The sequence below is a fragment of the Eumetopias jubatus genome, unplaced genomic scaffold (assembly GCF_037043125.1).
Source record: "Eumetopias jubatus isolate StellerSeaLion01/CBP00866 unplaced genomic scaffold, mEumJub1_p1.0 scaffold_2, whole genome shotgun sequence".
Lineage (NCBI taxonomy): Eukaryota > Metazoa > Chordata > Mammalia > Carnivora > Otariidae > Eumetopias > Eumetopias jubatus.
The window spans coordinates 1,803,797-1,826,178 of record NW_028274808.1 but is presented as its reverse complement, the minus strand read 5'-3'; the positions used below and the strand labels follow the sequence as shown (position 1 = coordinate 1,826,178).

Genomic DNA, 22,382 nt, shown 5'->3' with positions numbered 1-22,382 from the left:
TGGGGCTCAGACCTTTGGAGACCACTCTCCTCTGAGCCCACTGGCATTAAATAAACCTCCTAGCCTCCAAGACCTCCAAGTGCCGCTTGGTTCTGCCATTGGGCGATCCAGTCCAGGTTCCCTAACATTTGGTTGTCTGACCAGGAAACCCAACCGTGCTGGCCCATTGTTCCCACCACTTTGGGGACAACGGCGGGGCGGTGACAGAAGGAGGAATCGTAATGGAGAAGGTGCGCCCTGCCTAATTTTCAGCCGTCTCCGCCCCGGTCGCCTCGGGCTGGCCGGGGTCCACTGTTCCTGCCAGACTCGAGGAGACTTGGCAGGCGAGGACCTGGTCCTGATGTCAGATTCCAGTAAGGCCTGGGGCTCCAGGACCCAGAAAGGCCCACCCCCATTGGGGTGGAAGGGGAGCCTGATCACCACCCAGAGACCTCGTAGAGGTCTCACAGGTAGGGATTCCCAGGGAGGGAATGTAATAACTTCTGGAGTGTGAATGTGGGAGTGAATGTGCAGTCCGACCTGGCTTGCTCAAGTGGACTGATTCTGTGACTGCACAGGCGGGCACCCTTAAGGTCCCCAGAAGCCTACGGAGTCTGAGTGGGCCCGTCTGCGATTCTGTGGTGAACGGCATACAGTCTAGGGTGGCACTGGGATAGTTTCCGATGGTAAGTCATAACACTGAGACTGCCATGGCTAAGCTTCACCTAAGCTCCTTCGGGACACGGCCAGATGCGCATCTGATTGGTCTCCTCACCTCAGGAGGCACCCTCCCTTTTGTCTGTCTCTGCACCACCACACACGGGGACATCACCATGGGGTCAGGGCAGGGTAAACCTACAGTTTTGGAGACCATGATCAAAAATTTCAAGAAGGGGTTTTCAGGAGACTATGGAGTCAGGATGAACCCCGGCAAGTTGAGACCCCTCTGTGAATTGGAATGGCCCACCTTTGATATCTGAAAATGGCCTTCAGAAGAGACATTGGATGTCCCAATGATTCATCGAATGTGGCGAGTTGTAACAGGAGAACCAGGACACCCTGACAAGTTTCTGTACATTGACTCCTGGCTAGGAATTGCCCAGACCCTTGCCCCCTGGGTGCGATTCGCTTGCAATAGGCAGGGACAGGCCAGAGTCTTAATTGCCTCATCCAAGTGACCTAACAAAAATCAGCAAGAGCCCCAGTCTCCACCAATCCTAGCCAGAGATCCCGAGGACGAACCGATCCTGCCCCCACCATATGCACCCCCAAGACCACCTACACCTGGCCCTTCAGCTCCAGACGCTCTGCCGCCATCGGTCTCGCCGTGCCCCCAGGCCCAGAGGATCCACTTTCTCCAGGACCAGCAGCCAGGCTGTGCCCCAGGCTGGATGCAAGCACCCTCCAAATGTTAATAGGAGAGCCGTGGGAACCCGAAAGGGGCGATGAAGACTGGGCGGTCCAACCCGGCCGTTCCATGATGTACTATCAGCCCTTCTCCACCACTGACCTCCTCAACTGGAAACATAACACCCCATCCTACTCTGAGAAGCCACAGGCCATGGTAGACCTCATAGAATCCCTCTCCCAGACTCATCGGCCAACCTGGGAAGACTGCCAACAGCTACTCCGCACCCTCTTTAACACAGAGGAAAGGAGGAGAGTGATGAAAGGTGCACGGCAGTACCTGGAAGAGTGCGCACTGGAGGGAGTCATCGACCCTGCTGCCTGGGCTAACACAGCTGCACCCAAAGAGCACCCAGCACAGGACTTCACCACAACCGAGGGACACATCCACTGGTACCAGGAGGCCCTCCTCTGGGGAATCCGGGCAGGAGCTAAGAAACCCATGAACATGACTAATGTATTCTCGGTCACTCAACAACCAGGGGAGGCCCCCGGGGACTTCTACGAAGGACTATGTGAAGCCTACAGGATATACACTCCGTTTGACCCTGAGGCACAGGAAAGCCAACAGATGGTAAACACCTCCTTTGTGGCTCAGGCTACCCCAGACATCAGAAAAAACTTCAGAACCTAGAGGGTTTTGCCCGGATGAACATCACCCAACTAATAGAGATTGCCGGTAAGATCTACATGAACAGCGAGGTCGCAGCCGAACGGGAAGCTGACAAAAAGATGAAAAAGACAGTCAGCCTCCTCATCGCCTCCCTGAAAGAAAATGACAACACAAAGATGGGGAGACCCCAACCACTGAAAGGGGGGAAGCCCAGAACCCCTTGGCAAGGGATCAATGTGCCTACTGTAGAGAGAAAGGGCATTGGAAAATGAATGTCCCAAACAGGGAAAGGCTCAGAAGCCCAGCCGCTACGAGGAAGAACCCCGAGGGGAGGCCCTCATAGGCCTTGCGGGAATAGACTCAGACTGAGGGGGACCAGGCTCTTTCCTCCTTGGCCCCCATGAGCCCACAGTCAGAATGAAGGTGGGGGGCCAACCAGTGACTTTTATGGTTGATACTGGGGCTGAGCACTCTGTTGTCACCTCCCCAGTGGCCCCTTTCAGCAAAAGGACTGCGACCATCCTCAGGGCCACTGGGACGTGGTTGGGGCAACAGCCCTTTTGCCAGGCTCGCCAGTGCGAACTCGGGGGCCACAAGGTCCGACACTTATTCCTTTATCTGCCCGATTGCCCCATCACCCTCCTGGGCCAAGACGTACTCTCCAAGCTTGGAGCTCAGGTAACCTTCGAGACCACTGGACACACTAGCTTCCGATTGAACCCAAGGCAAGAGGAAACAAGGTGTCTGGTACTAGCAGTTACCACGCCGAGGAAAGAAGAATGGAGGGTATTCTGTGCCCAGGCCCAACCTAGCAGCCTGCCAGAGTTCAGACTTGCCTTCCATTCAGTATGGGCTGAAAACAACCCACCTGGACTAGCCCAGAATTGGGCCCCTATCATTGTTGAACTGATCCCAGGAACCCAACCTCAGAGGCAAAGGCAATACTCCCTTCCACAAGAAGCTAAGATCAGCATCCAAGAACATCTGACCAAACTCAAAGAAGCAGGTGTTCTAGTCGAGTGCCAGTCAGCCTGGAATACCCCACTCCTGCCTGTCAAGAAGCCAGGAGGGGGATACTGACCAGTTCAAGACCTAAGGCCATCAACAAGGTGACCATCTCTCTGCCCCCAGTGGTCCCGAATCCATACACCCTCCTCGGCCAAACCCCAGGTTTGGCCAGATGGTTCACTTGCCTAGATTTGAAGGATGCCTTCTTCTGCCTCTGCTGAGCTCCTCAGAGCCAGCCACTATCTGCCTTTGAATGGTCTGAACCTGATACAGGGTGCCAGATGCAACTGACTTGGATGCGCCTCCTGCAGTGATTTAAAAAACTCACCAACCCACTTTGGAAGTGCTGGCCATGGACCTTGCCAGCTTCCCAAGAGGGGCCACATGATGCACCCTCCTCCGGTATGTGGATGACTTCCTCCTTGCCAGTTACACACAAGAAGACTGCACAAAAGGCACAAAGGCCCTCCTACAGCTCCTGTCAGACTCGGGGTACCAAGCCTCATGGAAGAAGGCACAAATCTGCCAACAATAGGTCTGACACCTTGGTTTCCTCCTCACCCAAGGGAAGAGAGAACTAGGGCCAGAGAGGAAAAGGGTCATCATCTCCCTGCCAGAGCCCCAGACAAAAAGGGGCCTTTGAGAATTCCTGGGGGCTGCAGGATTCTGCCGCATCTGGATCCCTGGATTCTCGGCAATGGCAAGACCACTGTATGATCTCTTAGGGGGACCAGGTCGAGAACCCCCTGCCTGGACTGAGGAAGCAGAAGCCGATTTCACAGAGATAAAGACCACCCTGCGGCAGGCTCCAGCCCTGGGCCCACCAGATGTAGAAAAACCCTTCAATCTCTTTGTGCATGAAAAGGAAAAAATAGCGCTTGGGATACTCACCCAGACTGTTGGACCCTGGCAACGGCCAGTTGCATGTCTGTCAAAGAAGCTGGACCCCATGGCAGCAGGATGGCGGCCGTGCCTCGGGGTGCTGGCAGCCAGAGTCCTACTCATCAAGGAGGCGGACAAACTCACCCTGGGGCAAAAACTTAACGTCATGCAGTTGCGTCCCTCATGAACGCACAGGGACACTGCTTCCTTTCCAGCTCTCGGCTAGCACTATTACCAAGGGCTCCTCTGCAGAAACCCATGGGTCACCCTTGAAACAGTAAGGACATTAAATCCAGCAACTTTTCTCCCCATGGAAGAGGGGGAACCAGACCATGACCGCTCCGAGGTGACTGATGAAGTCTACATGAGCCGTCCAGATCTGTGGGATCAAGCCATAAAGGACCCAGAGCTCACGCTGTTAAGTGACGGAAGCAGTTACCTACAGGAGGGTGCCCGGAAGGTGGGTTATGCAGTAACCACAACCACTTAAGTCATAGAAGCTAAGGCATTACCAGCTGGATGGCCAGCTCAATGGGCTGAGTTATATGCTTTAGTCCGAGCCCTCAGCCTCGGTGAAGGCAAGCGAGTCAGTATCTATACTGACTCTTGGTACACCTTTGCTACTGTACCTATCCATGGAGCCATCTATAAGGAAAGGGACCTCCTAACCGCAGCAGGAAAAGCTATCAAAAATAAGGAGGAGATACTGAGACTCCTTGAAGCCGTCTGGCTTCCAAAGGAAGTAGCAATACTGCACTGTAAGGGACACCAGAAAGGAGATGGCCCCACAGCGCCGGGAAATCATCTGGCAGATGAGGCAGCCAAGACCACAGCCAGTGAGGACATGGACAGAGCCCCTTCCCTCACCATGGTCCTAACAGCCCCGGAAGAAGTCCCTCCATACAGTTACACTAAAAAGGAAAAGGAATGGGCCATGGCTGAGGGAGCCACCCTGACTGAAAAGGGATGGTGGATGATGCCAGATGGGCACATCTTTGTTCCAACAGCAACTGGAGGGCATCTAGTCAAGGAACACCACCAACTCACTCATCTGGGGAGAACTGCATTAGAGCCCTTCTCAAGAAGGACCACTACATCAGTCAGCTGCCGGCACTATGCTGAGCAATGAGTGAACTTGCATAACATGTGCTAAAGATAATGCTTGGTCTGCACCACGGCCCCTGCCAGGTGTCCAGAGGATGGGAGCAAGCCCCTTCGAAGATCTAGAGGTAGACTCCACAGATGCACAGCCGAGCAGGGGCTTCAGATATTTCCTAGTAATAGTATGCACACACTCTGGGTGGGTCGAAGCCCTCCTGAGCAGGATGGAGCAAAGCCAGGAAGTACTTAAAGTCCTCTTGCTGGAGATCATGCCCTGGTTCGGCCTGCCATTAACAATCCATAGTGACAATGGACCCACATTTGTGGCAGACATTGTACAGGTCTTGACCACATCTCTCAACATCACCTGGAGAATCCACACTGCTTACCGGCCCAAGTTCAGAAAAAGTAGAGCGAATGAATTGCACCCTCAAGAGAACCTTAGCAAAGTTTTGTCAGGAGACTAACCTCCCATGGCCGGATCTGCTACCCCAGGTCTCCTGTTTGCTCGCTGCATGCCCAGGATGTCAGGTTTCTCCCCATTCGAATTAATATGTTGACGCCCCACCCTCCGGCCTGGGGAGCCTTCTAGGAAACTTGCATCAGGTTGGAGATAAAGGGATACAGGAGCAGCTTCAGGCCCTGGGGGCCACCCTAAATAAATTACAAAAGTACACCACTGAGAGGGCCCCAATCTCCTTAGGGTCTCAGGTGCACTCCTTCCAGACAGGGGACTCAGTTTGGGTCAAAGATTGGAAGAAAGACCCCCTCAAACCACAGTGGACAGGGCCCCACACTATTGTTCTAACCACCCCTTACTGCCCTCAAGGTCTCAGGTGTCACCCCGTGGGTCCACCACTCCAGAGTGAAGAAAGCTCATCATCGGATGAGGAGCCGTGCCAGTGGAGAGTCCAGCCAGACCTCATGAACCCACTCTGGCTTCACCTTCAACGAGACCCCACCAACTGATGGACACCTGCTCACCGTGGTCCCTGGCTCTCATCGGCATGATTTCCCTCATCTTGGAAGTCGGACTCTACACTGTCGCCCCTCCTGACTGGACTTTTCCCCAGAGGCTTACTATTGCCATTGTTTATTGGGTGTCCCTAGGGTGTATTACTGCACTTACTGGTCCACGGGTTTCATCTGCTGATGGGTTAGCCACGATGGCTCCCTCTAAGGTCGTAGATCCCACTTTTACTGGCCCTCGGCTGTCTGCTCCTGAGTGCATTTCACCATGTTTTTCCTGGCCCAAGTCAGTCCCGGTCTTCTGCTACCTGCTGTGCTGTTCCTCCGTACTGCCTCTAGTTTGCCCGGCCAGGCAAGAGGGGCAAACTCTCGTATCACCATTACTGGCAAATGGACTTTCCAGCTTATCCCCCTGAATCCCACACCAGCGCCTCCACTGACTTCTTCCACCTGGGATGGGCACACACCAAAGGCTGACCTCCATTCTGATGGATGCCAGCTTCTTGATACCTCCTGGGAACCTCATAGATGGTGTTCCTACCATGGCCCTCACTCAGGTTACCGGCTGGTAGATATCTACATCTGTGGGGGCCCTACACCTCAACAGCCAAACACCTGCCCTCAGTTCTGCTCGCAAGCCTGGGGATGTCCATCATGGGTGGTGACCTGGCCGGGAATGGAACGATGGTCCATCAGGTGGCACCTCAAACAGCGCAGTGACATCCGGATTTCCTTGTCATGCAACGCCGCCCCACCCTCTTGCCCTGGTCCTAGAACCCAGTGCCACGTCATGGGTACAGGAATCATTCTGTTGGGCCAGTATCACCCTATGGGGACCGACCCCATGGCCAAGTTTATGATTAAGTCCATGTTCACCCCAAGTCTTGCAGTCAAACCCCCAGAGTCAGACAGAAAATAACTCACCCTGGCGCATCCCCGGGTCCCCCATCCACACGCAGCAAGCATCTATAGCGCAACTGTTAGGTGTGATTAACGCCTCCCACCAAGCTGTTAACCAACTGCTCGAATCCACCCCTAGCGTCTGACTGCTGGATCTGTATGAAGCCCGGTCCCGTCCGATACCTACGTGTCATCCTCAACCAATCTACCGTGTCACCTCCCACCTCGGCACCGGGGACCTCAGATTACCCCTTTCTGGCTCCGGTACTGCTGTATGGAAACTCTTCCTCTCCCATCACGGGCCACGGTTGGGTCTGTGCGCCTAACAACACTTTTCTGGCTTGTGATCAAGGTGTATACATCTGCACCACCTTGTGTGATCAGTCATGCACACTTGCCAGTCTCTTACCCGATTTTCAGTCCTCCCCGGGAGTGACGCCCCACATATATGGGGACCCCCAGCCGTCCTCGATGCTCCCCTGCAGCCGTCCCTCTTATCGTGAGTCTGCCGGCTGCACCAGGTGTTGCCCTCGGCGCCACTGGCATTGGGATGTCTCAGGTTCAGTACCAGGGGTTAACTCAACAACGCACAGTGGATTTTCCTGCCCTCACTCAGTCGGCCCTGGCCCTGCAGCGCCAACTCAATTCACTGGCCTCAGTGGTCCTCCACAACAGGCGCAGGCTCGACTTGCTCACACAGCGCAGGGGGGGGGCTCTGCCTTTTCTTACAGGAGGAATGTTGTTTCTATGCTAATGATTTGGGGGTGGTCCAAGAAACTCTGACCCAATTTCAGGAATGAGTACATCGCCAGTGGGAATCACTCCAGCAGACAACTTTATGGGATACCCTCTCACAGTGGTTCCCTTGGTTCGCCCCCCTCGTCGGCCCCCTCCTGTTGCTTCTCCTCATAGTAGCATTTGGTCCTTGTATTCTTAATGCCCTCACTAGGTTTATCACTGCTCAAACTGCTAAAACCAGACTCCAGTTACTCCTTACTCACTATTGCCCCTTAGAGAATGAAAATGATGTCCTGTAAACTAGGTGTTTAAAGGGGCGTCAAAGGGGGGGAATGATAAGGAAAATCTGTGTCCTGAGATGGCCAACCAAGCCAGCGAGAGAGTCCCAGTCCTTGCCCCGGGGCTCTTCCGGGTCCTTCTCTTTGATCTGCTTCCCGCGTGCACCAATCCAGGTTCTTCTCCCTGCCCTGCTTTGCACACGCGCCAAGAGTGCCCAGTGTGTGGAAGTAGAAGTGTATAAATTGCCCCCTTTGTTTGTGCTCGGGGCTCAGACCTTTGGAGACCACACTCCTCTGAGCCCGCCAGAGTTAAATAAACCTCTGATTCTCCAAGATCTCCGGGTGCCACTAGGTTCTTCCATCGGGCGATCCAGTCAAGGTTCCGTAGGAGTCCAGGGAACCCGTGTTTCCCTACAGGTGCAAGGGCAGATCTTCCCACTCTGCTCTGCATTCTCGTTGTGCAGCGAATCGTCCGTTTGTCCTTGCCTTGAATATATCTACTTTGTTCCGTCCATCCTAAACATCGGGTGGGGGTGGTGGCTCTGGCTTATTTTCTGGGGTCATTCCTTTGATTTCAAACTGGTTAGCCACCCAAATCTTCCAGCAGCTAGCAATGTGGCTTTGGATTTCCGACACAGGCATCTGCTTATGCTGCAGCATCTCTCTCTGGCCGGGCCACCTCAGACACCCACCCCCTCCTGCAACCAATGCTGCAGGGTTGTTTTGGAGGTTTGTTTGTTTTCCCCCTCAAATCCTAGCTAGAAGCCGAAAGAAAAGGAAGCAGCCACACTATGTACTTCAAAACTCAAAAAAGGATTTTTTTAAGGTTAGGATAAAATGCAATGTGACATGTGTAAGAAGCATCAAAAACATTAGGATGGGTAATTTAAAAATCTAACATTAGTTGCTTCTGGCCCAGAGGACATGGACATTTTATAAGCTTGAATAACATCTTTCCATGTTTTAACTGCATGTCCGTTGCTTTAGGTAATGCGTTCCTAAAGACAGAGTCTACCTATACTTACCCGACTACAGAGCTGTATAATGGCCTAAATCCGTTCCTTCATAGACAGTAATCAGACAGACGTGGAGGAGGTGGGAATATGCTCCCCAAACACCATAGCTGAGCACGCCGCGGCTATGCGTTCCTTCCAAGGAATGCTAAACCTTCCTGCTCCCCCTTTCTAAACGTGGGTCATAACTTCATGTCACAGGAGATAAGGGGGTCATGTTATACATTTTGTGATGAACTTCAACGGGGTTAACCAGAAAATGCTAGAGAAAACGTACTTTTTAACAATCCTAATTAAGAGGGATGAATTGGCAGCTCTGATGTGCTTTGCTTTCTTTGATGTGTAAGAACATTCTGTAAATTCACATGTCTCCTTGCAAATTAAAACAACAAAACAAAGTCAAATTGCCAAGCACCATCGCTCCCGCGATGCACAGACCTACTTGTATTTTAATGAAAACTTTGCTCTGAAAGAAATCAATGTATGGATTTATAAAATAGTCTGTAAAGTAATGTGAATACTCCTTAGTTATTTCTACAAATAACATTACATGGATACTTTCTTTAGTTAGACAAAGAAAAGTGTGTGTATTGATTTGTACATAGATATGCAGTAAGTATACGCACATAAGTAAATATCGACATAGATATGGTTTTTCTTTCTCTTTGATGTTCAGGACGATCAGAGCCAAGTTTAATGCCAAGTGTGTTGCCTATTGCTGGTATATTCATTCCACTCCTGACTATGAAATAGAAAGCCCAATTATTCTACCATCTCTTCTGAATCTCTTTGAATGTCGCTGTTAATGTGTTGAGTCAAGGCCCCCCCTCGTCTGTGACATCACAGCTGTTCCTGCCCCGCCTCCCTCCTACGGCTCTTGGGCAGGTGGACCCTGCAGCCTGAAGGTGCCCCGGGGCTCCGGGGGACTGCCCCCTGCGCCACCCACTCCTTCTCCCCCAGCACCGCCTCACAGTGTCCTCTTCAGCATCCCGAACCCGGCCCGGGACGGGCCTCACATTTGCTCCCTGCTCTGCAAAGTGCCAGGTACTTTGTCAGACCAGAGCGGAGAGAGCGGGCCCTCGGCTTGCTTAAGGGGCCCAGGACACCCGGGGCTTTGCTCACCATGTTCTGTTGGCACAGCCAGTAAAACTGCTGGAATTTCTGGGACATCAGAAGCTGCGCACTCCCCACCGCACTCCTGATTTTACCGAGGACTGTGAACAAAACAAAACAAAACACGTTTAAAACTGGGTCAACGAGAAACCAAATGCAAGAGCGTAACACAAAGGGAGTCAAGTCCAAAGAGCATGAGTTACTCTTCTTTCCTGAAGATTAAAACTCTGAATGTATGGTGCAGGGCACGGCCACGGACTTAAGTTTTTTCCAGGCTGGCCCATGTCCGATTTCTGAGGGAAATGCAAAGATGTGTGAGCAATACCCGCTGTTAGGATATTACTGGTCAGGGTTGGGACGGGTGTAGTCTGGAAGGGTGGTCTATACTGGGGGAGGCTTTTCCTGTTTATGGCACCAAGATTCAGCAACGCTGCTCAGGTGAGCGAGAAGATGTGGCAGCAAGTAGGAATAAAAAAGACATTAAGTCCTTCTTACTTTTTATGGGCTCCACGAATATGAAGATGTTAATTCCTCATTTCTAGGGAATCACACTGGTATTGGTCACCCCATTTGACTCTAGGGAGTAATCTGTGGCGGCTCTGAGGGCATCTTACACAGGAGGGAGGGGCTGTGCAGGGAGAGGCTGAGATGTGCTTGTGACCCATCACCCCCAGCCTTGGGCTCTGTCCAGAGCTCCCGCCACTGGCCGTGGGCCCTCTGCGGGCGGCCGAGTCACCGTCACCGCCCTGGGCTCCCATCACGGTCGACTCGCCAACCGATTCCCCACGGATGTTCGTGGTGACCGTGTCCTCGCTCCCGCTCCCGTGCCCGCTGTGATGTGGCAGGAAGTCTCCAAATGATTTCTAAGTCATATGACTTTAATCAGACAGCACTTTTTAAAAAAGTAAGTAATACAGTTTTGTCCATGGAAAGGACTTAACACATTAAAGAAGCGTGGGGATGACCACCTCGGGTTGGAGAATCGGCAAATGAGAGCCCGCGTGTGTGAAATGCAGGGTCTTGCGCTGATGCGGCATATTCCCAGGCACCTCCACGCCTGCCGCCTCCATCCCTGGCCTCACACCCCCTGGTCCTTGCTGGGCGTTAGCATCGTAATTATTTAGGAAACGATAGCTTTGGTAGATCCCAACTCACATGGCTCTCAAAAGCACTTGGGAATCTCGGGGGGAACATGTTTCCTGCCTCTAGACCCTGAGCCCATTCACCCCCACGTTTCGTTGGCCTGAGGGACAAACAGAAGTTTTTCACAGGGTTTCGGAAGATCAAGCTCTTGGAGCGGGGCAGGTTATTCCCACCTGCTCACTTTTGGCTTCTCTCTGGCTCTCTTGCAGACCCCCCGGAGCACAGGTACGGAGCCAGGCTCTCCAGCTGAGAGTAGCCAAGCACATGACCTCGGGCTTGCCCGCCAGGAGAGCCACGGGAGCCTGTATTTGGCAATGGCAGGTGGAAGACAGTTAAGGAAGGGGGCGTTTCGCCTGGACCTCCTTGAAGGGGAGGAAAGAACCATGACCATCCCATGTGTGTTGATGCCGACTCATCTACGTCAGGACATTTCTGGACCCCGGGCTTGTCCAGAGAAGAGAGCAGACTGGAGCTCAAGGTGGCATGAAGGACAAGCTCGGGTCACCCAGGTCTTGTCTGGAGTTACCAGCAGTCCCCACAAGGCAGCAGTAGGTAAGGCACAAGGTTCATTCCCTAAAAGGCGAGGACCTGACACTGTGCACAACCTGGTCTTCAAATGATTTTCCCTGGGGTGAAACCGTGGACTTAAACAATTTGTCTTATTTTCTCATCTGTCTTTAAGGAACTCAGCTTGCTGTTCCCTGGAGTTTTATTACTGACAATTTCACACATAGGATCTGAAAGAAAAGTGTCCGCATCACTTAGAATCAGCAATTAACAGTTTCCCACGTGTGCGTGTTTATTTTTCTGAGCCCTTTGGAGATAAGCTGTGGCCAGCCTGTCACCTGCCGTCATCCTGTGCAACCACTGGGTCCTCATCATTCTGAAGGAGTGGAGAATTCCTTCATGTATCTAATTCTGCACTGCTTCTAGAAAAGGAGTTTGACACATGTGACTTTAATAAAAGTGAATAAATTGGATAACACTGTGGCATCCTCTCAGACTTAAAAAATATCTTCATGCCTCTTGATCCCTGGGCCCAGGTGTGTTCAGCAAATCTGTTTCAAGAGGGGCTTTCCTCCCCCACAGACCCACCTCCTGGGTCTGATTTGCCAGGCAGCAGTGGGAGGGAGTGGTCTTAGGACCCCAGGAGGGAGCTGGTGCAGGGGGGTGGGGAGGGTGCCGGGGTTCAGGACTGAGTGTGCCCTGAGGACAGGGGTGTGGGCAGGTGCAGGGACGGGGCGTGGGCAGGTGCAGGGAGGAGGGTGGCGGGACAGAGCCAGAGCGTCTCCTAGGAGTGGTGAAAGTGCTTTACCTTTCATTCACATTTTGATCCCCCAAATTGAACACGTTTCTCTAGCTCTGGTCTCACTGCTACGGAGTGGAGGAATTATCTTTGTTTTGAAATATTGAGTTTCCACCTGTAAACCCCTGTAACCTGCAAGACTGATGAAAAGATTGAGAGAGACTTGTTTTAATCAGGCTGTCACTGCAGGAATATAGAGAAGCGACGATTAAATGTGCTTCTTTGTACTGACTATGTTTCCTCAAATGATAATTAGAAGTCATTCAGTTTTATACAATTGAAGTTTTAATTCCTAATTTTCATATTCTTCTTGAAACGTAATTCAACAGAAGTATTAATATAAAGCCCTTCAATTTATAATCTTTAACACATCATGGCTAGATGGGCAATATCTTGGTGTTGATTTAATGTGGTGAAGAGTTATTATTAAGGGTGTAAATTGATTATTGCTCGGGAGAGACAGTGAATGTTGAGGAGAAGCTCACGACCTGATTGCTAATGGCAGGAGGGTCTGCAGTTGGGCGAGCAGGGACCACTCTATCTGGTACCTTTAATGCAAATAGCTTCCCATAATTGCCAAGAATTGGAAGTGAAAAATTCAATTTATTCTTTTCCCCTGTACTTCCCTAATGTTGTCATAGTTTCGACACTTTGTTTCAAGAGCCGCAGATAAGTGCTAATGCTTCCCAGAATGCAAATTGACAAGGAACCCGATACAACGCTTGCCTCTGACGTGCAAGGAAATTTGATTAACTCCATCGCTCCTTTTTATTTTTCCTGCGTCTTCTCCAATTTTCCATTCTTTCTGAATTTGCTATGAAATGCCAGGACAACATTTACACTATTCTTTCAGAATCTGAAGTGGATTTTTGTAGAATTTGCAGAGAGTTTGAAAGGATCACGGGAATATTTATATCCTCTCCGGCCTCTTGGGTTCCTCCGTGATTGGTTTCCACGAACGGGCAGGGGACAATCACTGCTTGTTCCAACGTGCCCCCTCAGGTCTCAAGCGTTACCATTCTCAGGTTTATCAAGCTCACGTGTCTTTGTCCACTCCGGTGTCACGTAGCCATTTGGCGCCTGGCTCGTGGGGGACATCCCTGTAGGCACCTGCCTCGGCTTCGCGAGGACCTGGAAGCAAGCCCCTTGAAGGCTCCCTCTGCTGGTAAAGGGAGACCCTCAGACAAGGGAATGGCCGAAGCCCCCGCCCCTCAGCCCCGGGGGGTCTGTGGTTCCACACATCTAGCCAGCTGGTGTCGGGTTATTAGCTGTTTTGGGCACGAGAACCTGCCAACACCTGTCCAAACGCCCCACCTTTGAGTCCCTCACGTGCTTTCTCTCTCTCTGTGCCACTACTGAAGGAAAACTGTGTAGCTTTGGGACAATTGCTTTTATTTCAGAAAAACACCCTATTTGTTTTGTTCCACTTTATGCCATTTACCCTTTGGGTTTAACATAACAAATACAAAAATCCCCAAATATGAGTGGAGTAATGGTTTACAATCCCTCCAGAATGGATCTTTAATGACTTAATAGGAAGGCTGCATGAACCTGACTTAAACCAGTATTTATTTGGGCTCATGATAGTTTTTATTAACCATAGAGGGCTGAACGGATCTCACTTCATTCAATCAGTTCAGTGAGCTGTGATTATAAAATTTTAGTTTGGGAAGAAATTAGTTCATGTGATGGAAATTTCAATATTCGGAGCTCAGAGTTCTGGTTTAGCAAGCCATTTAACTTAATCTTGCTTTTTATAAAGGTGCCGTCACCAATAACCCTCTATCTGTTCTCAAAATGAGTGCAAGAATCAGAGGTTATCTTACTTTTTAAAACTTCCTAGGGAAATGTCTACAGTTGATTAATAGGTGCTGGTTTTAGGTGCAAAGCATGCAGAGGAGACACATAAAAATGTTGTGTCATCTTTGTCCACAGAAATATCAGACATCTGGGCAACTTCGGGAAAGAAATTAAGAAAATCACAAAAAGCATCAAGTGGATCTATTCTCTGTTCTCTGCATCCAAGGCTTCCAGCAATGCCATCGTATTTAGTCATTAAATAGGACTGGGAAAAATGCACAAAAAACAAAATCACTAGCTGGTATCTCCAGCACGGGGAGGGCACAGGATACTCCCAGCCCCAACATGAGGGCGACCGGAGGCCTGGGGGGATTTTTAGATGCCGTGCTTTCACGAGGGTGTGAGCAGGAGTGTGACCGTCCTTGTGTATGACGATTGTCCATCTCTTTCCTCCTGTTCCCTTCTGTGTCTCCACAGCAGAGCACCATGCCAGACACTTCTGGGGAATAATAAATGCACCAAATACCATCACTGCATTCAAGGAGCCAAAGGTCTCCCATGACAGCAGAGGGGCAGAGCTTTGGGAAGACACAGTGGCTGTCCTACCCTGAGAGAAACGCATGTGCCCAAGGGCATGGGGGTGATGGAGCAAAGACAAGCGGGTGCACAGTCCACGTCGAAGTGAAGTTCTTCTTAAGGAGCCTGGAGACAGGGGCTCCTGTCCATGGGGCTGCTTTCCCCTATCCTTCCCTCTCTGCTCCCCCTACCGTGCAGCCGAATCCGACTCCCCATAGAGGCCCGGGCACCATGCCACCTTCTCCACGAAGCCTTCTTGGAATTTTCCCCGTTGAAAATGTCCCACACCTGTGAGGTTCTAAAGCTCCTATCTGCCTGTCTCCCCTACACGTGATGTTCTCCACTCGTATAAATAGTCCTGTTCCGGGCTCACGGCTCCCGGTCACCGCAGTCCCTGTCTTCACGGCTGGTCACTCGCTGTCAGCCTACGGTCGGTGGGCGGTGGCTGGCTCATGGCACGTATTCAGTAAATATCTGTTGAATGTTTATATTAATGCGAGAATCCAAGAAGAAGATCCCAAAGGTTCAAAAAAGGTTTTTAGGGAAATGCAGTTGAGGGGCAACAGAAATTCATTTTCTGCTATAGCTTGCTGGAGAGGAATGTGCTTTCCACATGCCTCCTATTAAGGCAACTGAAATCTAAATACTGTATTTCCCACGAGGTTGGAATCATGGCTGATCTGGGTCATTGCTGGCCATTGAATTGAATTCCGTATAGAGTACCTTTATGGCACTATTCCCAGAACTCTCTCGAATGCCCCAATAACAAGACAGTCATTACTTATCATGATGATGCCTCAGTGTCAAAGCCTTCTGTTAGATCTTTTATGTTTCGTTTGAGAAGAAATTTGCCCCCTTTTCCTTCCTTAATTTCTAGTGGCTAAGTAATGATGAGCTAAGTCTACGTTTTATCAGCTCAGGGATTCCCTCTGGAACCTAAATGGGTGTCCCAGTTACAGGGGATCAGAATGAAGCAAATGGCCAAGGACTGAGACTCCACATTTCCTAAAATAGTGGAAGAAGGTAATCCACAAGAACACAGGAAGGACGCGATGCAGGGAGAGAGGTTTCCAGTAAGGGACATTGTGATTCAATAGCTTCGGGCAGCACAGTGGTAAAGCATAGCTTTCGACAGGAGATGGCCCTGACTTCGCCTCGCGACTCCATTGCCATACTCGGTGGGATCTGGGGTGAGATGTTAACCTCCTTAAGCCTAGGTCTCTCTATTTTTAGGATGGTGACGATGCTATCTAGGCATCACATCGCGGTGAGCTCTGAAAGAGGTGTGCAAAGAACCTCCCCGTAATATTTGGCACAGGATTTGTGCTCAGAACGTGCTGGTGCAGAGATCTCTTCTTTTCAAACTATATCCCCCTTTAAACTGTAATTCTTAGAAAATAATGACTACATTAAAAGGACATGCTACAACTTGCATTCCCACCAACAGTGTAAGAGGCTTCCTCTTTCTCCACAACCCCTCCAACATTTGTTGTTTCTTGCCTTGTCAATTTTTGCCATTCTGACTGGTGTAAGGTGGTGTCTCAATGTGGTTTTGGTTTGAATTTCCCTGATGGCTAATGATGATGAACATTTTTTCATGTGTCTGTTACCATTTGTATGTCTTCTTCAGAGAAGGGTCTTTTCATATCTTCTGCCCATTTTTTGACTTGATTATTTGTTTTTTGGGTGTTGAGTTTGAGAAGTTCTTTATAGATCTTGGATACCAGCCCTTTATCTGTAGGGTCATTTGCAAATATCTTCTCCCATTCTGCGGGTTGCCTCTTTGTTTTGTTGACTGTTTCCTTTTCTGTACAGAAGCTTTATATCTTGATGAAGTCCCAAAGTTCATTTTTGCTTTTGTTTCACTAGCCAGCCACTTTGGAAAACAGTGTGGAGGTGCCTCAGAAAATTAAAAATAGAGTTACCCTATGACCCAGCAATTGCACTACTGGGTATTTACCCCAAAGACACAGATGCAGTGAAAAGAAGGGCCATATGCACCCCAATGTTCATAGCAGCAATGTCCACAACAGCCAAACTGTGGAAAGAGCCGAGATGCCCTTCAACAGATGGATGGATAAAGAAGATGTGGTCCATATATACAATGGAATATTACTCAGCCATCAGAAAGGATGAATACCCAACTTCTACATCAACATGGATGGGACTGGAGGAGATGATGCTCAGTGAAATAAGTCAAGCAGAGAGTCAATTATCATGGTTTCACTTACTTGTGGAACCTAAGGAATAGCCTGGAGGACATTAGGAGAAGGAAGGGAAAAATGAGGGGGCGGGAATCGGAGGGGGAGATGAACCCTGAGAGACGATAGACTCCAGGAAACAAACTGAGGGTTCTAGAGGGGAGGGGGGTGGGGGGATGGGTTAGCCTGGTGATGGGTATTAAAGAGGGTATGTTCTGCGTGGAGCACTGGGTGTTATACGAAAACAGTGAATCGTGGGTCACCACATCAAAAACTAATGATGTATTGTATGGTGACTAACATAACAATAAAATAAAAATAAAATAAAATAAAATAAAAAGGACATGCTACATATGGAAAATTATGATAAGGTAACAAATGCTCTAGGTTGTCTTTCAAACACAGCAGTGGCTAATGTCTCCTGTTGTTCTGCCCACAAAGGGAGACCAGAACTTCTTGGATGTGTCCTGAATGGTGTAAATTCAAATGATGACAGGATCAAATTGATAGACACATTATGGAGCTAGACCTGACAAGTACGTCTTCAGCGGGGTTCTGCTGTGGAGCCCCAGGAGGGCGGGGGCGTGTCCTGGCTGACCGCCCTGCAGGTCTGCACGCTCCGGGCCCCCGAAAGAATGCACGTCGACCCCTTGCACACAGTGGGAGCCCACAGCCTGACCCTGATTTCGCATCAACTTAGGCAATTTAGTTTTTCCAAGTTTTGTCTTTGTGATAAAGATTGTAAATCCCTGTGACAATTAAATAACGATTTTGCCAAGCCAAAACACATACCAACCAGTGAGAAAATGCTGCAGGAAATGAGTGATTTTTAAATATCAGAATTGTGAGTAATTGCTCCTCCACTCAGTGTACCCTAAAAAGGTAACAGACTTGGACAAACGCATGCAAGCAGTTTGAGACACCCATCGGCGGCTGGCGAGCAGGTTCAAATGCTTCGCTATGGCAGTGCTTCCTCCAAAACACTCAGGGTCTACTATCCACCCAGGTAAACAACATGTGGAATTGGATGATTAAGAGAGAAATGTGGGGGAAGAGAATTAGTAATTTAAAGGCAATCTATCTCTTCCTTCATAGGTTAACACCGTAAGTCCTAACGGCTAGAGATCAACACGCCAATTAGTTTCTTGGCTTTATGGATCCCAGGGCCATTGTACTCTGTCCGTTACGTAAGTCCATATAATTTCATCCTCGTATTTCCATTTGTATGATGACTGACAGATTCTATCACAGCTGCTATCTAGACGTGTGACGGCAGGGCACAATTCCCAAGGACGTCAGCTACCCGTTTGAACTTGAGAATTCTGAGTGAGCTAGCAAATGTACAAAGGAATTCGCAGAACAAGTACTTTCAAGAGAGCATGATTTGTCAAGACATTCAGAAATGCCTCTGTGAAACTGTATTTTGGTCAAGACAATGTTAGTTCTAAGTATGTGGCAATTATTCTCGGATTCTTGGCCCATCAACAAAGACAGGTGGTAACTGTTTAGAAATCACGTGCAGTGATTCACAAAGGATGCTGCTTCTGACAATCCTCAAGAGAGGATTCTTCGGGTCAATGGGAGACAGGTGGAGAGTGAGGGATTCTGTCACTTTCTACACAGAGAGGCAGAGACCCATCAGGGCAGAAAGAGGCTGGAGCAGGTCTGCTCTGCGAGCACTGGGTCAGGAAGTCACATGGATTCCCACTCAGCATGGTGATGGGAGAGCTGGGCGTGCACCATCACAGGGCTGGCCGGTTCAACCTCTACTCAGCTCAAACTTCTCTTTGGCATAAAGCCAACTCAAGGGGCACCTGGGTGGTGCAGTCAGTTAAGTGTCCGACCCTTGGTTTCGGCTCAGGTCGTGACCTCAGGGTCCTGAGATAGAGCACCGAGCCAGGCTCCATACTCAGTGTGGAGTCCGCTTGAGAGTCTCCCTCTGCCCCTCCCCCTGCTCAATCTCTCTCTGTCTCTCTCTCTCAAATAAATAGATAAATCTTAAAAAAAATAAAGCCAACTCAATTCCTTATAAACACGGGACAGTAACGATTCTAGAAAAACGGTGGACACCCTCCACATCAAGTCACTGTGAGAATTTGGCAGAAGAGGTACATGGAATGAGACCAACTACAGTACCAGCACCAGGATCAGTGCCGCTGGGCTCGCGATCTAACAAAACCCAAACGGATCCCCTTGAACATGTTAGCGGTGGTTTTTCCGTCCGTGTCCTTATCTTTTTTCTGGGAGGTGAGCGGGATGTGGTGGGAAGCACGTTTGTTCTCATTTACCCAAGTATCAAAGGAAGCGTCCCCCATTAATGACGCCCTTTGCCCGCTGGCCCTACTGAGCAACTGCAGCGCTACGAAGCCGAGGGGAGACTGCGCTCTTACTTTCCTCTGAGAGGTCGTTCTCCTCCGCGTCTCTCTCCATGTCCTTGCACCAGCCTTCCAGCCTCTTTGTCTCTGTGTGCAGCAGCTTCGCAAACCACGAGCCATCCCTCCGGCATGGGGACACCCTTCCCGTCCCCGCTGTCTCGATGGACGGCTCCAGCCAGGGGTCGGGTGGTGGCAGGCTGCCAGTGTCCACGGGGGTCCTATAGTCTTCTCTGTAACTGAAGAGCCCCTGGGTCCGAACAGTCCTTACGGCCCCGTACTGGGTGGGCGTGCTGGGCTCTGAATGCCGCTGGAAGGAGGGCCCAAACTGCAGGCCTTTGTCCTCCATGGTGACGTGTCCCGGGAAGCCCTCCAGCTCCAAGTCCGCCTGGACGGCGGCCGTCACACTGTTGGAACGCTTGAAACGCCCGTGTCTGTGGAGGGGGGAGGGAAGAGAGAGGGGAGACTTTCTGAGCTGACTCTGTGCAGCAAGCCTGCGTCCCTCTCGTCAACGACACGCCTGCACCGCGGCGAGCAAACAACTCAAGGGGAAGATGTCTTTTCCTCTCTTTACTACTATTTTGGTGTTTCAGCTACGAAAGAACGTTGGGTTTTGCAAATAATTAACCTCTAGGGATGCCTGGGTGGCTCAGTCAGTTAAGCGTCTGCCTTCGGCTCAGGTCATGATCCCAGGGTCCTGGGATCGAGTCCCGCATGGGTCTCCTTGCTCAGCGGGGAGCCTGCTTCTCCCCTACTTGTGCTCTCTCTCCATGTCTCTCTTTCTCTCTGACAAATAAATAAATAAAATCTTTAAAAAAATTAACCTCTAATATCTACCTAAGTCTCAGTGCCTAAATAGTGCCTACTTAAGACGGAAGCATATCGCGGGGTGCAGTGAGGGAAATGCATTCCATGAGTCCACTGCCTTGGCTCATTTACTTCCCCTGACAAATATGCCACAAGTTTACAAAACTTCCATATGTTGCATCTATGCAACAGGAAGGCTGTGTAGCTTCTTTCAGGTAAATAACTTTTGTACCCCACTGAGTTTTGGTGACACATTTCAGGGCGTGAGTCTCTTCTCCTATCTGAATAACTTCATATCATCCCCATTAAGTCTTTTATGCAAAATAAGGAATCCAAATTCCGACTTGAGCAGGTGTTTTAAAAACATTTTCATCGTACACATTGGAACGCCACTCAGTCCCGCACGGCCAATTACTGAAATGATGGACAGGAAAGGCCTTATAATTGGAGTCCAGATATTGCTGGGTGAGAACCCTGTGTGTATGCGGGGAAGGGGGGGTTATTCCAAACTGAACCCTAACTCTACATTTTGGCTTCTCACCAACTGAACCCTCCTATGGCAACAGCTGTGCCTGAAGCTGGTTAATGCGTTTTCCACTTAGTGTCTTTGCTGGAGGCAAAGGAGAAGAGAACAAACCCATGATGGGGATGGAAGGCTGCAAGCCCGATCCCGTGCAGAAGCTGTCTGCGGTCTAAGCACTCTGCTGGGAACCTGGGAAGCTGGTAGCTTGTGGTCTGAATTTCTTTGCAATCAAAATCTTTATTGGCTGGGTCCTAAAGCCCTCCACGATGAGCAATGTCACCTGGGGACTAGATGCTAATTGAAGTTGCAGACGTAACAATCCTCTCATTGAATTAGTTTTTTATGAAATGTACAAGATATATTTTTAAATATAAAATAAAATAATCATCCTGTTCTTGCTACAAAAATAACATTACCGTCATAGACATCTCTGTATTTTATGGTTTGAAATCATGGTATAGCTAAGGTCTTAAACTTCCTTCCTTCTCTCTCTCTGTCTTTTACCTTTAACATTATTAGGTAAGGAGACATGCACCTGATTCACCCTCAAGCTTATCTGTTCTTCCTTTGGATGAAGAACTTTGGCTCTCAGGCCTGTCAGCCCCTCGCTTTCATAGGTGGTAAATTCCTTTAGAAAGAATTATTCCCCCGTCTCTCGCAAAAAACAAGATGCAGGCGGATGTTAATTCATACTTGAACGATATAAATTGCAAAGTATAAATATATGACCCTGTTTCCACACATGGCATGAATTATTGATGGTCAGCATGATCTAGATGTTTGCAATCAGGTTTCTGACAGATCGCTCTTGCTTGGGAACATCGTATATTGTGAAGGGGCTGAGTTACCGCTTCTCGTCTTCCACCTGGATGCCGACAGAGTGGTATTCTCGCAAGCCTCGGCTCTCTGTGTCAGAGTCTGCTGCTGTTTCCACCTAATACAACACAGAACATCTTATTTTAGAACTGAGACAAGGGACCTGGGCAGGGGACTATTTTGTGTGTGTGTGTGTGTGTGTGTGTGTGTGTGTGTTCATTTGCTGTAACTAATTACACATTTAATTAATACAGAGATGCACTTGACCCAGTAAAATCACAAAAAAGGGAAATGCACTCATATTGGTGTAATTACACTGCTACTGTGTTTCAACAAATTTCACGTAACTACTTGAACTCAGCATTGCACTCTGATCTCTCAAATGAGTGCAAATAAAATTGCTTAGTTCAGCTAAGGCAAAAAATAGGCTTTGTTGGATTGCATGATTGTAGGACTTAAAAGCTCTTATCACACCCTACAGTGAAGAAAGTAAGTACAGCATGAACCAGATAGAGCTAACAACCACAAATAAGCAATTTAATAGAATTACACTGATGGCTGCATCCACATACAGAAACACATGGGAAGGAATTTCAGCGTGTATTGGGAACACCAAGGCCATATGTCCATCTGCCCCTACACACCAGTGTCTTGCATCTGCTAATGGGACTGTGCCCAGCGAGGCCAGGTCAGAACAGAACAGAAATTGTGCATTTTACATGAATCCTTCTCGTGGTTCTATTTGCCAAAATGTCTCCCAAACCCACCAAGCGCTTCAGGACCGTTAGCGGGGCAGAGCTAACACATGAGGGGATGCTGGTATAGTCCAGGTTCTAA

At 49.6% G+C, this 22,382-nt stretch overlaps 1 protein-coding gene across 1 annotated transcript in view; it reads right to left on the bottom strand.

The window, feature by feature from the left end:
* The window catches only part of DLGAP2 (DLG associated protein 2), a 166,107-nt gene that overhangs the window by 6,046 nt on the left and 137,679 nt on the right, over positions 1–22,382 (bottom strand). The window contains exons 8-10 of the mRNA XM_028099726.2: positions 21,578–21,663; positions 19,418–19,833; positions 10,011–10,102 (exon numbers count right to left, since the gene is read on the bottom strand). Coding sequence (XP_027955527.2) covers positions 10,011–10,102; positions 19,418–19,833; positions 21,578–21,663 — 594 coding nt within the window. The remainder of the gene's footprint in view (positions 1–10,010; positions 10,103–19,417; positions 19,834–21,577; positions 21,664–22,382) is intronic.